The 20,094-nt window shown below is 34.8% G+C and overlaps 3 protein-coding genes and 1 long non-coding RNA gene across 4 annotated transcripts; 2 read left to right on the forward strand and 2 right to left on the reverse strand.

The window, feature by feature from the left end:
- Positions 1-1,219: 1,219 nt before the first annotated feature.
- Positions 1,220-12,775, reverse strand: LOC123709042 (cubilin-like). Its single transcript, XM_045660129.1, has one exon. It carries the CDS (start codon positions 12,754-12,756, stop codon positions 1,468-1,470), a length of 11,289 nt encoding a protein of 3,762 aa, XP_045516085.1. The 5' UTR covers positions 12,757-12,775; the 3' UTR covers positions 1,220-1,467.
- A 3,647-nt stretch (positions 12,776-16,422) lies between these two features.
- LOC123709081 lies at positions 16,423-17,578 on the reverse strand. Its single transcript, XR_006753678.1, has 2 exons — positions 17,439-17,578; positions 16,423-16,482 (listed from the first exon to the last, which is right to left on the reverse strand). It is a non-coding gene; the product is annotated as an uncharacterized LOC123709081 (long non-coding RNA).
- LOC123709077 lies at positions 16,956-18,569 on the forward strand. The gene is made up of 2 exons (XM_045660186.1): positions 16,956-17,189; positions 17,265-18,569. Exons 1-2 carry the CDS (start codon positions 16,956-16,958, stop codon positions 18,567-18,569), a joined length of 1,539 nt encoding a protein of 512 aa, XP_045516142.1.
- Positions 18,570-18,800: 231 nt separating this feature from the next.
- LOC123709079 (alpha-ketoglutarate-dependent dioxygenase alkB homolog 4) lies at positions 18,801-20,064 on the forward strand. The gene is made up of 2 exons (XM_045660188.1): positions 18,801-19,575; positions 19,831-20,064. The coding sequence occupies exons 1-2, from the start codon at positions 18,824-18,826 to the stop codon at positions 20,042-20,044; spliced, it is 966 nt and encodes a 321-aa protein (XP_045516144.1). The 5' UTR covers positions 18,801-18,823; the 3' UTR covers positions 20,045-20,064.
- The last annotated feature ends 30 nt before the right edge of the window (positions 20,065-20,094 follow it).

Genomic DNA, 20,094 nt, shown 5'->3' on the forward strand with positions numbered 1-20,094 from the left:
AAGCAATCAATGACTCATCTAGTAAAACATCAAATTCGAACAGTGTTCTGTTTTACTAAGTTGACTAATCGATTTTATTATGTCTGCCCATATTTTTGTTGCTGTTTTGTTTTGATATTTTATAAGCGTACATTTGTGCGCTCTCATTATTTATCTTAGTTTTACATATTGAAAAACTTATTATTATCTTCTTCTCAGTAAATGAATTATGTATGCAATTCTCATGAGAAGTAAAGTTATTCTTAAACCATATGACTATAGGTTTCCCAACAAACCAACAAACATTGTTAACTTCTTTTCTGGACACAATAAAAATTGTATATCTAAGCACATTTTTTTCATACTCTGTTCTCTGCTCATAGATAGTGGCAAATTGCAAAAATCAAAGGGGCTTGAGACAAAATTACTTTTCGACAGGCGTGACTCCCTAATAATGCCAAATATCTTTAACTTACAAGTTACATAATGTGTTTTTCAAATTAAAGTACAATTAAAGTAATGAATTATCGTAAAGAGCAGCTTTAGAGATCACGCATAAACGTTGCGATTAAATGACTTTTTTTCTACACTGTCGAAACTTTCTTTAGCCGTAGAATACCGAAGAGCGTGGGCGTAATGTGTGTCTTTTCGTACCACTGTCATGGGCCTAGGCCACCGACTGTCGACAAGGTGTCATTTTCATACAAGTTCCTTAAGCGATAGTGGGTCACGACTGTCCAACACGGATTTTGTATCTAGCCCCAATAGTAGATGGGGATTTACTCGAGCGTTGTTGAGACCTATTGTGTTGTAAAGCTTAGATAATAAGAATAAATAATGTAATATAATGTATACATTTACATCGGTGGGGGGAGCGGCTAAAGATTTTCAAATATGTAAAAATGTGCCATGGACATACTCAAGTGCGTCAAATATTGATAGTATCCATGTCCTACGTATTTCAATTAATGTACGTATGGTGGGGGTGGTTAAAAAAAATTTAAACGAGCGCGTCAGATTAAGTTATATATCCACCATCAACATCAACAACACCATCAACAGGCATGAGGGCAAGTCTGGGGGAATCAAATTTATTTTAAGGGTACGTCGCCGAGACCATCTGGCAACACTGTAGTAACACCATTGCTCCGGCATATATGTTACCCAGGGGCTTAGTCTAGATTCTCCAAAGTGATAAATGAAACACTACTACAAATAAAAACAGTTCATATATTTCAATCATAATTGTAGTTAAATGTGATTACAATATTTATATTATTTATTTAATGTTATACTTTTTTTTCGTTACAACACAACATGTAACTTTTGGATATACATATAAGTTTATAAAAAAATAATTTTTTTTTAGAGTCTGTAGGAAATTCCATAAACTGAATCTTTACAAATATTAGTAAAACGTTCCAAATTACATTTTCTTTATTTACTTATTAAATTTTATGTTTTAAGAACACTGCGTACTACCCATAGTTACACATCAAGAATTCCTACAAAATCTGCTATCCAGCCAGTCCCACCATTGCTCATTGTAGTGGTATAAACAACTTTAACATAATTGTCTTCGCTAGTATAGTCAGCCGGTGTTTCAGAACAATATGATGAAACGAAGTTGCCTTTTCTATCAACTAAACTAACGTAATTCTGGTCGCATAGTACACCTAAATCAAATTCACTGAAGTGCAGTCGGAGCTGAGTGCCAATCGGCGTCTCAAGCTCCCATTCACATGTCGACCGCTTTCTATAAACTTCTGGATACATAGGACTTGTTATTCTACCCAACTCATTTACGAGTTTTCCTCCACAACCCCGCCCTTTGTCTGTTGTAAGATAATTAATATTATAAATTATTTGCTCAGTGCCTTTCATCACAGTGTGCAACAGCAAATATCTTCCTGTCGAACTTACTGATTGCATATTAAACGTTGATTCGACCTTAAATAAACTTGGAGATGACAATTTATCACCGTCAAGAATTTCAAAATAAGCTGTATCATGGAAATAGCTAGGATATAGTTCATTTATATATATCGATATTGTGTAATTTTCCGGAGCAGTTATTAATGTAGAGCAACTAATTAGTTTGTCATTGTGATCTTCATGAAAACTGTTTACTATATGTCCATAAGGCTCTGTATAATTTCCTTTTCCTCCACAATGATTAATATATGCCACCTCCAGTTCTACACCTTTGTGAGTTAAAGCGGTCTCAGCGGAAGTTATAAGATTGATTTTAATATTACCGTGTAAATAAAAATCTAATGACTTATTTGACCCACACAAAACAAAGTGTTCGGGAAACATTAAAAGGGGATCATAAAATGGTGAATATAAAAAGAAATTGTTGCTATTTTCATTCAATATATAATTTTTTCCTATCGTGAGATTATGAGTTTGAGGAACACTTGTTATAATCAGCTTGTCGTTTATACAATGATTTCCTGTACCTGGTTCTAAGTCAATGTAGTTTACTCGTAAATGTATTGACATAAGAGACCTAGTGTCCTTCAAAATATATTTACAATGTAAGCCCCGTGGAATATCACCGTGTCCAAACCCAGGCGAATGTATTTTTTGGACATTAAAATCGACCGTTATTTCCGTTGGAAAACATCTGGAAGACTGTAAGCTTAAACTTATTTCAAAGCCAGAACTCACTATTTCACCATCAGTTGACAATCTGATACTTAAAACATTAGTCGATGATACTATCGCAGGTGGCAAAGTGTGTCCACAAAACTTGTCAATCAAAAGACTATCTGGATTGAGCCCATCCCGTATCTCAACGAAGTCGCATCTGCAATTTCTAATACCTATCGCTGTTTGATTCACAGCAGCGCATGGTGATACATGAAAAGCTGTAAATTCAACTTTCACAACATGATCTTCTGGGGCTTTTACAAACCAATGACAATCTAAGTAGTTTTCGTACACAAATGAATTTGCTATGCGTGGGGATTTTAAAGAGTATTGAGTTGGAGATAATAAATTGATAACACCTCCACATCCAACGGCTTCGCCATGGCTAAAACTAATTTGGGCCTGAAAGCCTTTGTAGTTCAAAAAGTCATCAGATACAAATTGAACAATTGCCCTACTACTATTACTCTTTATTACAGTAGAAGATGTAATTTTTCCGCATAACAAAGCTAATCGATGATCATTTTCTATTTGAGATCCATCAAAAACAGCGATATAATCATTGGAACAGGAAAAATGTGGTTCTATATCAATATATGCAAAGTTAACTATGACTACTTTATCTGAAGGGGCCTCAATTAGCCAAGAACAATTAAGTCCGTTAAAGTATTCTTCAGCAGATCCTGTACTAATTCGCGTAGGCTCAGTGATTTTTCCACCACACTTATACAAGGAATATGACAGTTTAAAGCCTTTATCTTGACCAATTCTATCTGTTTTGAAATTTATCATGACTTTTTCATAGTTCTCTAAAATTGGTGGAATATGTTTTCCACAAAATATCTTTACTAGAAATTCGTATTCACGCTTTCCATTTACGGTAAGATTGTCAAATTTACATTCTGGGTAGATGCCTTCTAGGGAAAAGTCTTGAAACTTCACGACTAATTTGTTGTTTGTCGGAGCAAGAATTTCATATGAACAATCAAGTAGCGGACCATAACCAATGCCATATCCAGGGCTGTAAATAAATTGATCTAAGTTAGTAGCTGTGTATACACCGCCACAAATTTGAGTCCACTCTGCTATAAAACCATCAAGATTAATATTAGAATCGGTACGAAAAACGACTTTCATCCGAGTTGAGGTTGAATTATATATAGGTGGAATTTCTCGCCCGCATAGTTTAGCCATTTCCTGGTATGATCCATTTATCCAGTCATATATAATAACCGCATCTTTAGTGCAATTAACGGTATCTTCTACAACAAATCGTTGAAAAAATGAAAGCGAAACTCTATAACCTATAGATGCTTGTATTACCCACGTACATTCTATATTTCCATCATAATGATTTGGGTAGTTAGGTGAGGAAAATATTCTTTCATATCCATCTAAATAGCCGCCACATTGACTGCTAGCAACTTTCATAACCAGTTTCAAATTAGTAAATTTTTGAGCTTTGGAATGGTACTGAATGTATGTGTTCATAAAAGATGTAACGATTGATTTTTCGGGTATTTTATTTTTGCAATACTCTAAAACAGACAGGGATTGTGTTAAGCCATGATGAACAGTTAAAAATTCATCTGAACAATCGTGGTTAAAGATTCCCTCGATACTTGTTTCTATTCTAACTCCAGGAGGAGCGATTACTATCCATCCACAATCTAAAGTATCATTAAATGATTTTGGTATATTCAAAATATTTCTGGATTCTTGTGAGAGATGAACAACTCCTCCACATGGCTGAAGTTTCCATTCCACATTAAACAAAATAGGTTGGAGATTTAGCTGAATAGCCCTTAGTGTTAATGATGTAAGCGGGATTCTATAAGAAAGTTCGGTTTGATTTCCACATACAGTTCGAGTGAATTTTTGGCCTGTATTTTCAATTGGAACATCAATAATGAGTCTTGAATGCGAATAATAACATTTTGCTTCCCGTGAAAAAGTGTTAGTAATACTTATAAACATAGTATTGAAATCAGAGTAATTGCTTAGTTTGTAGGTATCCGCGAAATTATACGTCCACTTGCAGACGTAAGAGCGCTGTAAATCAGGAGCAGTAATTTTACCACTTGTACCGTGAAGACTAACACCGCATAAAGCAGGTTCATCCGAAGTAAACCTAGCTTTAAATCGTTGTGTGTACCTTTGAGATGAAGACATTTTCATAAGTAGATACACTGCAATAGTATTACCTGAAGATTCATAAATCAAAGGTTTTCCGCTTATATTCTTTCCGCTATATGTATCTATAAGAGATTCGAATGTAGCGTCGTTGTAAATACCTATTCTTTCATTCTCGTTATAATCAATTAATTCTAGTTTGACTCGTCTTGTTGCATCCGGTACCACTATAAACCACTGGCAATAACGCAATGAAGTAGTGCGAGGATAACCGGGTGTTGTCAAATAGCCTTCAGATTGCGTTAACTTCCCACCACATGACGGTCTTGATGAATTAAATGTCATTTTGAAACCTTTATACTCAGATATTTGAGTATATGAACTAGGATCTCCTACAAAAAATGATATAGTCGCTTCATTACTACTCGTTTCTGTCACAGTGGTAGATACTGGAGGAGCATCACTACAAAACTCCATTAGAGTTGAAGCGGTTTTGTTCATCGGCAGAGATTCCATGACTGTTACATTTATTTGACAAACGTGCCTTGATTCTGGTATATTAAAATCTACCATATAAAACTTAATTACGTTTTTTAATGGAGATATAATATGCCATTTACATAAAGATCCCGCTGGCAAGACTAACATATGAGGATATCCCGGCGATGTAATTTCTCCGGAATCAGCTATAATAGTACCGCCGCACACATCAGTAGAAATATTGGCCTTGAAACCATTTCTTGGCTCAGACAACATCGTTGAATATTTTATGTAGAGGGCATTACTGCTAGATCTGACTGTACCTGGCTTAGTTCCACAGTACACCCCAATCGTTGGAGCCAACACTGAGCCGCCATCGTGTACTTCGATTGACTCATCTATACAATCGTCTCTTCCATCAATGTCAAATCTATCAATAAAGTCTATTCTCATTTTTTCTCCAGGTGGTCCTGTTAACACCCAAACACATTCTGAATAGGGCATTGGTACTGATGGATAGTTAGGAGAAGATATCACTTCCCATTTATTATCACTATCGATAGCCGAAGTTGAGCCACATTCTATGTTTTTCTCCTCAAAACGCAACTTGAAGGTTTCGAATGTTGTTACTTCAGAACTCATGTGGTGATTATTGCTAACATAACTTACGTAAATAGCATTGCCTGATGATATTAGGCTCTCCCTAACTTCATGTGAATATCCACAAAATTTACCCGTCCCTAACAAAGGAGACTCGGAGCTTTCACCATTTCGAATCATTACATACTGATTACACTCGTGCTCATTTGTTATATTAAAATGCTCAAAATTTATTTTAACTGTGCGGCCAGGTCGAACTTTTATTGTCCAATTGCAGCGGATGTTATTTCTAAAATCACGTTCGCCCCAAGAAAATTCAATCGTACCAGACTCCTTAGAAATAACTCCTCCGCATTTTGATGTTACACTAGCGGAGAAACCCTTCCCAGCAATTGAACTATCTGTTTGTAACATTACTTTAAGTACCTGTGATATTTCAAATCCTTGCTTTACATTTTCAAATAAACAAAGATTTTCTTTTACTAATTTCCAATCTTCTTTCAAGTTTCGCGAATATATTGATACATGATCGGCATAGCATGCGGAGGTTTCTTCTAATTTAAAATCATTAAAGTTTAATTGCAAATGGTGACCTACAGTTGCTTCAAACATCCATTCACATAATAAATCTTCTCCATATTCTTCCGGATACTTGGGCGAATAAAAATTAACCACTGCTCCTGCGGCTATAACTCTGCTTTCGTTATAACCACATCTTTTCAATGTTCCACTTTCTGTTGTGATCAAATCTGATTGAGATTGATACCACTTTAAGTTAAATACGGTATCAATGTCTGGTTCAGCTATAACAAATCGAATATATAAGAGGGAACTTCTGGTATTAAATATTTTATCCTGATTTCTTATTATACCACAAACTGTACCCACTATTGGTGCTTCTTCATCATAACCATCGTAAATAATTAGTTTACTATCACAGGCTTCGCCTCGCTTTGGAATTACTAATTCATCGATATTTAAAGTAATACTACTGGTCAGTTTACCAATGATACGCCATGAAAATTCACCTTCTCTGTTGTAGGGGTGAGGATAAAGCGGAGACGATATTTCTCCTTGGGATTTATCTGTTATCTCGTTTTGGTGCAGAATTCCAAAATGAGCCAAGAAGCCTGTACCGGAATTTTGATAACCACTATGAAATTTTATGTAAATTGCTGAACCAGTAGTGGTATTTACCGGTAAAGTTTCTCCACAATAAACTCCCAACAACCGACCGCCACCATTATTTTCTCGTATTTCTAAGTAATCTTCATTGCAGCGATCAGAGTAAACTATATTGAAAGCTTCAAACGTTATATACATACTGTTTCCGGGAGATGCTCGTAATGTCCAGTCACAATCGGTTCCGAGAGGATAAGAGAGAGGATAATTTGGCGAAGCGATTGATCCTTCTTCGGAGGATATTGTTCCTCCACATGCGTTTGATAAAGTCGAATAGTGTGCTGTAAAAGAACCGCTCAAAGTGTCACCATATGTTCCATGCATGATTGTTAGCGCGCTGCCGTGACTGACAATTGCACTAGGTACCTTATAACCACAATATTCTCCAATTACCGGAGAATTAATATCGTTACCGTCAAAAAATTTTAAAAAAGACGAAGGGCACTCTTTGTTTGACATTACTTCACTACTACGCGGTATTGACATGTGTTCCACGGTAAGTTTAATTTTTTCTCCTAAATCGTGTGATAAGATGACCCAAGTACAATTATGGCGATTTTGGCTGATAAACCGATCATTGGTTATAACTCCATCGTACTTTGCTTCTATAACAGCACCACAGGTGGCAGAAAAGTTAGCTTTAAATCCTTTCGCCGAGCCAAATGAGTCCGAAGTAAATTGTAATACCATATAAGGTGTGTTGGTAATTATTTGAGATATGTTTGATTGGGGGCATATAAGATGAGTATAGTTACTATTAGCAATATACGAATTTTCATAAATTTTAATGGAGTCACCACAATAGCTTTCATCGTCGTCATCGACCGAGTAGAGATCAAGGTCCAGAAAATTCAATTCTATTCTATGATTATCTGGTACGGTTATGTACCATAAGCAATCCATATTATCATTGTAGTTTTTCGGATAGTTTTCGGACGTTATAACACCGGTGCGAGACGTTATGCCACCACCGCACCCAGACGTATCCGAATCATAATAAGCTGAAAAGTAGACATCTCGTAACGAAGACTTTTTAACAAACTTTATAAAGATATAGTTACTGCTTGATTGGATGGTGTTAGAGCCCCGGTGACATATTTTACTTATCAAATGGGATGAACTGCTTTGTCCATTATAAAATTCGATGGAATCGACTGTACAGTTCTTAGTCTCCTCGACAAACACATCGTTTAATATAACGGTCACTCGGCTACCTGGTTGCGTTTCTATCACCCATTCACATTCTAGGCCGTTCTTAGAATATTTTATATTCTTAGGTAGTTCAATCTCACCACGCTGTTTTTTCAAGTATGCGCCACATCCATCTTTCACCCATTCCAGCCTGAATCCATTAGCAGCATTGAAATAGCCACTGACAAAATTAATTTGCATAGAATTACTTTTCGTTGAAATTGGAGCTGGCAGTGAGGTACCGCAGTGCTTGTTCGAAAAAATTTCTTCGGTTAACTCCTTAAATTGTAAATATGATTCGCATTGTGTTCCTCCTTGTGTATATAAGGGAGAAAAATGAAAAGGACGACTATGTACGACCCAAGGACTCTGATACCTATTCCAAGGTGGAATACCTCTTAATCGGGGTCTATATTGAAAAGAAAAAATGTTAAAATGGGTGAAAGTAACATTTATTCTATTACCTAATCCAACTGTGATGTTCCAAAGACAATTCAAACTGAGAGGATAATTGTTAGGATATCCAGGACTTTCTATAACGCCGTAGCTGCCGCTTATATTTGTATTACAAATAGTTTCATAATTAAGCAAAAATCCTTTGCCACCCAAAAATACATCTGATCTAAACTTTATGAATGCATAGTTACTTTTAGTTTCAATACTGGTCTGATTATTATTTAATTCACAAAACCTCCCTAAACTAGGGGCATAGACATCGCGTCCGTCATATATTTCTACATAGTCGTCCCTACAGTTCATTGTTTGTTCTAAGTCCAAGTCTGCAAATACAATTCGAATACGCGAGCCGCTACTCGTAACAATTTTATAGAAGCATTCCGCATCGTCGTTATAATTTTGTGGATAATTAGGAGAGGATATCGACCCGGCGACGCTTGTTAATGTACCGCCACAGCCCCTTAGTGCTCCATCCCATTCTATACTAAATCCTTTCCCCGATAAATAGAAATCGGAATGGAAGTGAATGTAAAGATTGTGAGCGGTGGAGACGATACGTTTTGTTTTAAAAGAGCCACATAATTTAGCAAGCAAAGATGCGCTATCGGATGATCCGTCTCTAATCAACAAATAATCACCTAAATCACATTTTTCTCTAATAGGCATTTCTAAATCAAAATCTTTAATCTTTAACGCAATTTGTTGGCCTTCAGGCACAGTAATCGTCCAAGTACAATCTTTGTTGGGTTCGTAATTGTCCGGCCACCCCGGTGAATATATGTAACCGCTCGTTTTAATATAAACGCCGCCACAGTGTGATTTTTCATCTAAAAAGGAATATGAAAGAGAAAATCCGAGACCACTGACGCTTTTATCCGATTGAAACTTTAACATTAGTTTGTTTGATGTGGTAGTTAAAGCTGGTGGAAGAGATTTACCGCAATATTTACCTAAACTTGTCCCATTAATATAATCATCATCAATTTCAATCAGTTCTAGAAAGTCATTTTCACAAGTGAACTGTGTCTCAGTATCGAATCTATTCCACGTCAATTTAATGTGCATTGCTTCGGGCGCAATCAAAACCCACGTACACGACTGATCGTTGCTATAATATACCTTACCGGAAGCCGGATAGTTTATAAGTCCCGTTGTTTCTCTATAAATACCTCCGCATTCTATATCTAAAGTCGTATAATTTGCGAAAAATCCTGTCCCCGATATACTCATGTCAGAGTGGAATCCGATGAACAAATAATTGAAAGAAGACGTTTGTATGGGTGGGATGTGATCTGAACCGCCACAATATCTACCAAGTAGTGATGAATTAGATGTTGGTCCGTCACGGACTTCTACATAGTCATATTGACAATTATAAAATCGATTATCTTCAATATCGAAATCTTGAAATGACAACTGTATAATTTTCCCCGGAGATGTACCTATGACATATTCACATACTGTATTTTTGGGATATTTGAAAGGATAGCCTGGTGATTTTATAATTCCACTATCTCCCATTATTGTTTTGTGGCAAATAGATTCGTACGCAACTTTAAACCCACCTGAAGATATGCTTTGGTCTGATTTAAATCTAATAAATAAACTATTAGAAGACGACGTGTAAGTCTTTGGAATCGAATTGCCACAAAATTTGCCTATCAGTTTAGAATCCTCATTAGGTCCGTCATAAATTACGATATAATCAAATCTACATCGAAACGACCTCTCTAAATTGAAAGACCGAAATGTGAGTCGTACTTTTGTTTCGGGGCTAGTTTGTATTTTGTAATCGCATATAAGATTATTAAGATATTTATTGTTGTAACTCGGGGAAGTTATTTCACCTTTGTCAGCAGTATAAAAGCCACCGCAACCAGGCACACCTTCCACGGGGGCATACGTGATTTGAAAGCCTTTTCCAGACCCATAGGCATCAGAATGGAAATGAATAAGTATTTCGGGACTCGACGATTGCACAGGTGCCGGTTGAGAGGAATTACAGTATTTATTTAATAATGGATCGGTTACGTGTAATCCGTCGTATATTGCTAGATAATCAAAACTACAATTTGGGTGTGTTTCCAAATCCAACTGGAAAAAATGTAATTGTATTCTCTTACCTAAATTTGTATTTAAGCGCCAATAGCAATCACGATTTGGGGGATATGGGCCAGGTGAACCTGGCGAATTTACCCGGCCATGCTGAGTAGCATCAATAACACCTCCACAAATTGGACTTATACTATTCCAATGTAAGGCAAATCCCTCTGCCGATATAGTTTGATCGGAACGAAACCAAAAGTATAAATTGTTGTGACTAGATATAATATTTCCTCCTTTTGGCAGATCAGTACCACAAAACCTACCTACTAGCTGGCTGGCTGAACTTCTTCCGTCATGAATTTGAACAAAATCATAATAACATTCGGCGTGATGTTCTAAATGAAATTTACTAAAGGTCACATTAATAACTTTATCTGGGGATGTGTGTATTACCCAAGCGCATCGTGCATTGGGTCTATATGTTGTGTTAGTTGGAGGATAAATTATACTACCTTCTTCCGCGTCGAGCACACCACCACATGTTTCTACTCGAAGTTGACACAAATCTCCCGTAAACATAGCCGTACATTCACATCGAAATCGTCGTGCCAATCTTCCATTACTTCTACACGTTCCACCATTTAAACAGGGGTTGTTGGAACAGATACCAGCTTGAATGTCACAGTGAACGCCGCCATATCCTTCATCACATATACAAGTGTATCCGTAACGAAGTTGATGACACACGCCGTTTGCCCCACAAGGATTGTTTTCGCATCCAGTACCATTTCTTAGTTTATTTGAAGCTACAAAGCATCCGTTAGTACCAATTCCATCTCCTGACATGCCCCGTGGGCAAACACATTGCACTATTTGTCCTCCATAGCCAGGAATTTCAATACATTGAGCGGAAGGATGGCAGCCACCACTGTTAATGCTACACGAACCCCTCCATGTGCAGGTAACACCGTCACCTTCAAAGCCCGGTGGACAGGAGCCACAGAGTCGAGAACCTATCGTGTTATGACAAGATACTCTGGGGCTCAAACTGCATCCACCGTTCGGCAAAGTGAGACATTCATCGACATCATGACAAACGTAACCATCTCCTTCATAACCGACAGGACAAGAGCCACAAACAAATGAACCAGGTAGGTTAATACAATCGACGGGTGGGTTTACGGAACACCGAGGACCTTGAGATGATAAACATTCATTTACGTCTGTGAGACATGCTATACTTGTGTCATTTGTTGTCCATCCCTGATCACAGAGGCACTTAATTCCGACACCAGTGGTAACTTGTAAACAGGTGCCATGCCCGCAAATTTCAAAGTCATTGCCAGTACAATTTCTCTCTTTTCTGGTACAGTGTAGGCCAAACCATCCGGGCTTACAAATACACTCGTATGAGCCAGGCCTGTTAATGCATGTAGCACCATTTTGGCAGCCTAAATCTGTGCCAGCATAATTTCTACATTCATTGACATCTTCATCACAATTAACTCCTTTCCAATTGGACGGACATAAGCAATAATATCCATTGACAAGATTTAAACACGTCCCGCCGTTCTCGCAGGGATGTGACTGACATTCCTCCTTTCCTTTCCTGTTAATTAAACTGTGAATGGTGCGTATTCTGTTTCTTAATGTATTAATTTGTCGTGTGAGGTATGTGACATTTAAAGAAATTGTAGAAGGCAATGTTGTACTAAAGCTTTCCAAGCGTTCAATTCTTCCTATAATGTCATTGGGATCTGCAATTTTATTACCTCGGTCACTGTTGCTGTATTCAAATGATGGCTTCCAAATATCTTCTTTCTTGGTAATATTTATGTCCAGTACATTAATGTTTCCGACAAAAATACTTGATCTTGGACCATTTGGTTTTAAATATATATTTTTATTGTAGGAAGATTCAATTATTAAATCACCATCAGCTGTTTTAATTTTTGGTCGATTTTTATAAATATCACTCTTTGAACGCACAATACAAAGAATTAAGAATAGTAACTTCAAAAAAAAGTAAGTCATTGTCCATGAATACGGGCGATCAACATGGACAATAAGAGAATACTGTTTTTCAATTATTAGTTAAAATTATAAACTCTGAAAGGGGGCGTTGTGATACGCCCATGCATGGAAAATCTAACAAGGGCCATATGGTAAAAATATTTTAGATTGCATTTAAAAACAACAACTGCGACTTTGCGACTATCTTTGATAAAACTGATAATATTTTAATGAGTAGGTAAGTTTTGAGTTTAAATAAAAGGCCTCTTAAGAGACTAATGACGAATTTAGTTACGCTGTAATAAACGTATTTTTCCCCACTTTTTAATTGTTCAAAGAAAATATTATTTGTTATTAAAATTCATCAATCATGACTGAAACAAAATTATTAAAACAAGCAAATATAATATATTAAAATTGATGCGACAATACAATTTTGCGAGAATGGTGTGGTACTGGAACTGATGAAAATTAGGAATTGTACTGTAAATCCATACGTTTTCCTTAAAAAACTCTAATTTGTTTCTTAAACTTAAGTAATTTTTCATGTAATACCTAACTGAAATCTATTCACATGTTTGAAATCCGTATCGATTCATTCGCTAAAACTGTCAGACGTCAAATGAAATGTATTAAATTGTCCATAATAACAGACTGAATAGAATTGTCTAATACCTATGGTATTTACAATTGACATATGACAAATAACTTATATGAAATCTTTAAAAAATAACATTGTTTTATTACTTTAATTTGTGCTTTAAAAGATCCTTGGCGGGAAATTGAAAAAGCGCGGTACTATTTTTTTCTAAAATAATACTTTAATTAAAATAAAGATTATTTCTTTGTAAATAACAGTATTAATAGACAAATTAAATATAAACATAGTGTATAAATAATAAAAATGGAAGGAAACGAGGGGGGCGGGCTTGACCCGCCCAACTCCAAAAAGAGACCACGACGGCGGCTCGAAGATCCCCAAAATGTTTCTGATGCTGGCGGCGGAGGCGGTGAGAAAGACTCGTATATCCCATATCTCAAGCCTAATTATAAAAGACTATATCCTGAAAATTCTATTAATATGGAATTTTAGGTTTTTATTGAAAACAAAAATATTCAGGACAGGCTGGGGAATAAAAGCCCAATATATTTAAACCACATATTCTCCGAAATTAAAGGCGTGGTGGCAATAAGGCGAATTAGCGCAAATAAAATTGTTGTCATATTTAAACAACATAATACAGCTAATAACTTGATACACAATATACATTTTCTTGAGAAACATGATATGAAAGCATACATTCCAGCAGCTCAAATTGAAAAAACTGGTATTATCAGATTTGTGCCTGCAAGTATATCAAATAAAGAACTATTTACGAAATTAACTTCTACAAATGAAATAATTGCAGTTAGGAGATTTATGAAAAAAATTGGCAATGAATTAGTCGGAACACAAACTGTTAGTATCACATTTTTGGCAAACTCTTTACCTGAGAGTGTCCAATATGATTTATTTTTTTACAGAGTGTTTGAATATATACCTCCTCTCCAACAATGTTTCAAATGTATGAAATTTAATCATTATGCTAAAATTTGTAATGGCAAACAGCGTTGCTCTATTTGTTCAGGTGAACATTCTTATAAAGACTGCAATAAACAAAATGAGATTTGCTGTGTAAATTGCAGTGGACCTCATTTAGCAATATCCAAAATGTGTCCAATAAAAATGAATAAAATCCTAGAAAAGAAAAATAAAATAACATATGCAAGCATTGCCAACACAAAAGATAACAATGAGTTCCCTCCCCTTCCACCACGCTCCAACCCTGTAAATAAAAAAGTGATTAGTGTAAATAATGCACCCAAACATGTAAATAAATCTGTAAATATTAAGCCTGTCTCACAGGCTGTAAGTATTAATGATATAAAATCACAAATAATTGCAAACAGTGATGTACTAATGGCCCTGGTACAAACACTGGTTCAAATAGGTAATAAGAATGATAATGAGCCTATAACTACAACATTTATTAAAGATATACTTATTAAAAACTTGTCAATATAATGCATACACAACCATATACAACATCATCTCTACGTATTGCGCAATTTAATGTTCAAGGTGCAAATCATAAAAAACATCTTCTTACAAAATTCTTAAATGAAAATAATATTGATATTTGTTTACTAAATGAGACATGGTTAAAAGACCATCAATCTTTTTATATTTCCGGTTATAATTTCTACAATAAAAATTCAAAAAATCCTCGTAATGGTGTAGGAATATTAATTAAACCATATTTGAAACACAATGTTATAAATATTACTTTTTATGAAGATATTCAAACTATAGCCATAAGTATATACACAGAAAATACTACACTGTCTATTCTTTGTGTGTACTATCCTCCGTCATGTAGAAGTATAAGAATGAATAGATTGCACAATATTATAAGAGAATTACCGAAGCCTCTTTTTGTAAGTGGTGATTTCAATGCACATCATATTGCTTTTGGATGTATGTCTACGAAAAGTCGAGGGAATAACTTATATAATATAATTGATGAATGTGATTTATGTATTTTGAATAATGGTAGCTTTACTACAGTAAATTATCCTACACGCAACCCCTCAGCAATAGATGTAAGCTTTGTTAGTCCATGTGTGGCTCCTCTTTGTGAATGGTCAGTACATGATGATGCTATGGGTAGTTATCATTATCCAACCATAACAAACATTACAATGTGCATTGAAAGATACACAATTAATAAACATGTTGACAGATTTTTATATGATAAAACAGATTGGACAAAGTATAGTGAATTGTCTGGTTTGGTCTTCCATGACATGATGGTTAGCGAAGAGAGTCCAATAAAATCTTATGATGAGTTTTGTAACCGGCTCAATAAACTCAAACTCATGGCAGTTCCTAGATTCACTAGGACTAACTTTAGGAGTAGACCACCAGCCCCTTGGTGGAACAGTATATGTGAACAAGCCGTAATACAATCTTACAAAGCCTTGAAATTGTATAGAAATGATTCAACAGAATATAATTATATCAACTATAAAAGATTAGATGCTTTAAAAAAACGCACTATAAAGGAGCAAAAAAGAATCAGTTGGAATGGTTTTTGCAATAGTTTCAATAGAACTACACCCATCAGTAAAATTTGGAATCTCATTAAAAAGTTTAAGGGTATCAGAATTGGTAATAAATCATATAGGGATGAATTTGTAGAGCCACTTTTAGATAAGTTATCAGATAGTAACAATTTACTTGACCCAAATTCATTAGACAATTATTTTAATATTAACAATGAAAATCCTCAATCTAAATTTTTATTGGATTCTTTTTCATGGTCTGAACTTTTAATGAGTATACAATCTAGAAGAAATACTAGTCCTGGTTTAGATGATTTTCCATATTTATTAATAAAACATCTATCTGAATCTGTACAAAAGCTATTTTTGAATGTTCTTAATAATCTATGGCATAAAAAACTCATACCAAGTTCATGGCAAACTCAATGTGTAATACCTATATTAAAACCAGATAAGTCACCTGAACAGATCAGTTCTTATCGTCCAATCTCGTTATCATCATGTATTGGAAAAATATTTGAAAATATGGTGAAATCTCGACTTGACTGGTATGCAGAATCCAATAATGTCATTCCACAAATTCAATATGGATTTCGCAGAGGAAGAAGTTGTGTTGATAGCTTCATTTCTCTCATATCGGATCTGAAAAATGCAAAAAACAATAAATTACACACAGTTTGTGTATTTCTAGATGTGCAAGGTGCATTTGACAGTGTGGATCCTGGCATACTGGTGAAGGTACTCAGTAATTCTGGTATACCTGGACAATTATGTAAATGGATTTATGATTTCCTTAATAACAGAATACTATATGTTAGGCATAACAATATCTTATATGGAGCTAGAACTGCATCAAAAGGTACTATACAAGGTGCCACATTATCACCCTTGTTGTATAATTTGTATACTTGTGAGATATGTAAATATGTTACTATTTGTTGTGTTATGGTACTAAAAATGTAAATATACTTCAATTTGCAGATGATTTAGTGTTGTATAGTTCAGATGTAGATTTAACAGTAGCCATTGAAAATGTTAACACTGCCTTAAGACAGTTAAATAATTATTATCAACACACATTAAAATTGAAAATAAATGCTGGCAAAAGTAATTTAATGCTATTTGGAAAGGACACACCAGTAGTGGATGTTGTCTATAATGGTGATGTCATTCAAAGAGTCACCTCACACAAATTTTTAGGTATTATCATTGACCAGAAATTGTCATTTGAAGAACATATTAAATATGTATCTAGAAATGCATTAAATGGTGTTAACATTTTAAGATGTCTAGCAGGTGTTACATGGGGTGCAGATCCCAAAATACTTTCATTATTATATAAATCTATTGTAAGAAGTCATTTTGATTATAGTTCTTTAGCTTATTTAAATAGCACTCATGTACATAAATTGGATATATTGCAGAACAGAGCTTTGAGGATCATATCAGGAGCAATGTGTTCGACTCCCATAAGGGCCATGGAAGTCGAAACAAATATTATGCCATTGATATTGAGACGACTTATGCTTGCAGAAAGATACTGCCTGAAACTATTATCATCAAATAATATCCAAATTATAAATAGGATAATACCTCACCCAATCAATATAGATGGTCCACTCACTTCACCAAATGATCTCCTGAGAGGTACATCTCCAACTCTGTGCCAGATCTTCTTAGAAATACAATCTCATTATTCGAACATCAAAAAACTTTCACACTGGTCGTGTTACACTCATTCATACAGTTGTATCACTCATCCTATTACGATTTTATCAAATTCAATCGAAAATAATTCAGATTTACTGGCTTTTATAGAAGAAAATAACAAGTATTATACAATCTACACTGATGGCAGTAAAGGCAATGATTTTGTGAGAAGTGCGGTATATGATTCCCAAAAAGATGTTGCTCAAAGCTTTGCTCTCGATAAAAAGTGCTCCATATTTACAGCAGAGGCATATGCAGTTTTTGCCGCTTTAAAATCTATAATTTCTATAAATAATTGTATATATTTTCTAATTTTGACAGACTCTTTGAGTCTTTTAAATAGCCTTAAGCATTCTAATATTAATAATTTTAAAACTAATTATATTATTTATTTAATTAAAGATACTGTCTTGCGGTTGCATAAAAAAGATATAACTGTTGCCTTTATGTGGGTACCCTCACATAAAGGTATTACTGGTAACGAAAAAGCAGACAAAGCTGCATATGAAGGGATTAACACTCTTAATGTCAGAAATGTGGTACAGGTTCCTATGACTGATTATTATTATTATATCAATAACTCGATAAAAAATTTATGGACAACATTATGGGAAGAAGATCAAAAATTGAAAGGAAAATGGTATGGTAGTATACAGGAAAATTTACAAATAAGACCCTGGTATGATGAGTTGAATACTAGCTGTATCGTGAGTCGTGAGTTCGTTACCACAATCAACAGATTGCGCTTTGGGCATAACACTGCACCCGCGCACCTCGCTAAACTTAATATTATAACTAACAATATTTGCTCTTTCTGTAATAATAACGAGATCGCAGATATCAACCATATCTTTTTTAAATGCCAAAACCAAATATTCATTTTTAATAGACTAATATTGGCAAGTGAAATAATGGAAATTAGTGATCCCTCCCGCCGCCAGTTGTGTGATTTGCTCAAAAACACAAAGTGTTATAGTGCATTATATAAATACATCAAAAATACCGTGGGGAAGATTTAAGAAAACAAGTGAAACGATAGAAAAACGTGAATTAGTGACCGTAAATAAGACTTGGCTTAAAGGTCTCGTTACCAGGCCATAAAATTATTTAAAAAAAAAAAATGTGCTTTAAAATTCGTAGACACAAAATTGACGTATAATAACATTCTTAATTTTTATTTAGTTGCGTTTTAGGATTTATTCAATCAGTCATTAATTTTTGGAATAAATCTAAAGTAAAATTCTGTGTAATACACCTAGTAAGCTGTAAAATAATGAAACCTCGGCCTTGTGGTTGTAAGGGTGCTAGAACGTGTTTAATTTGTGAAACAAAGTACGGTGCTAATGACTTCAAGCCTTTGATAGAGTTAGATAAGAGTAAAGGTTATGTCTACTGTCCTTTTTGCGACCTAGCCTGGCCTGGTTGGGATGCAGAATTATATAAAAAACATCCGAACCACACAGGCCAGCCAATTAAATACCCAGGTATTTACATTAAACTAGATTTTATATCCAAAGATGAAGAAAATGAACTGATGAAACATATTGATGAAATGCCTTGGGATATATCTCAGAGTGGACGTCGCAAGCAAAACTTCGGGCCGAAAACTAATTTTAAAAAAAGGAAAATAGTTGCGGGTAAATTTAATGGCTTTCCCCAGTTTTCTAAATATCTTCAGGAAAGATTTAATTCAATCGATTTATTAAAAGGTTATCATGTTATTGAGCAGTGTTCTTTAGAGTATGATCCTATCAAAGGGGCATCTATTGATCCACATATTGATGACTGCTGGGTGTGGGGGGAGCGAATACTTACATTGAATTGTTTAACAGATACTGTCCTTACAATGACACCATTTAAGGGAGATACAAAAAAGTACAATTTATCTTGTGCTGAAGAATATCCTCCAATAATTAAAGAAGATGGAAGTCTTAATTTACAATTGCAGGCATGTAGTCAAAGTATGTTTGAAGCTTGTAGGCCTCTGAGCCAACTGGATGTCATAGTACGGATACCAATGATCAGGTATATAATCTTTTACAATGCTTATAATGTGCAGTGATTACCTGAAATATTATAATCCATATGATCAAAGGTGAACCAATTTATATTGATTGTTAAGCTTATTACTTTTCCAAGATCTTATCTTCATGTAGATATCTTTTTTTTTAAGTAGTAGACTAAAATTATACATTTATATTTTATTAGAATTCCCATAGTTGAGTATGCAATTAAAGTGATATTAATGATAAAATTTAAATTAATATTTTACTATTTCAGACGCTCCTTAGCACTTATGTATGGAGAGCCACGGTACCATTGGGAGCACTGTATACTCAGAGAAGACATTCTTGCTCGACGTGTATGTATAGCTTACCGTGAATTCACACCATTATACTTAACAAATGGTCAACACAAATGTATTGGAGATAACATCCGATCAAAGGCAGAACAGTTTTGGGATCATAGGTGTATTAGTGAACAAGAATTATAGACAATAAAACAGTATTTATTAAATAATGTTGTTTTTTAATTTTAAATCTA

The sequence above is a fragment of the Pieris brassicae genome, chromosome 4, assembly GCF_905147105.1.
Source record: "Pieris brassicae chromosome 4, ilPieBrab1.1, whole genome shotgun sequence".
Classification (NCBI taxonomy): Eukaryota; Metazoa; Arthropoda; class Insecta; order Lepidoptera; family Pieridae; genus Pieris; species Pieris brassicae.

Coding starts and splice junctions, on each gene's coding strand:
- LOC123709042 (XM_045660129.1), bottom strand. CDS start 12,756: ATGACTTACTTTTTTTTGAAGTTACTATTCTTAATTCTTTGTATTGTG.
- LOC123709077 (XM_045660186.1), top strand. CDS start 16,956: ATGCTATTTGGAAAGGACACACCAGTAGTGGATGTTGTCTATAATGGT. Junction 17,190..17,264: donor CATTATTATATAAATCTATT/GTAAGAAGTCAT, acceptor GATATATTGCAG/AACAGAGCTTTGAGGATCAT.
- LOC123709079 (XM_045660188.1), top strand. CDS start 18,824: ATGAAACCTCGGCCTTGTGGTTGTAAGGGTGCTAGAACGTGTTTAATT. Junction 19,576..19,830: donor GTACGGATACCAATGATCAG/GTATATAATCTT, acceptor TTACTATTTCAG/ACGCTCCTTAGCACTTATGT.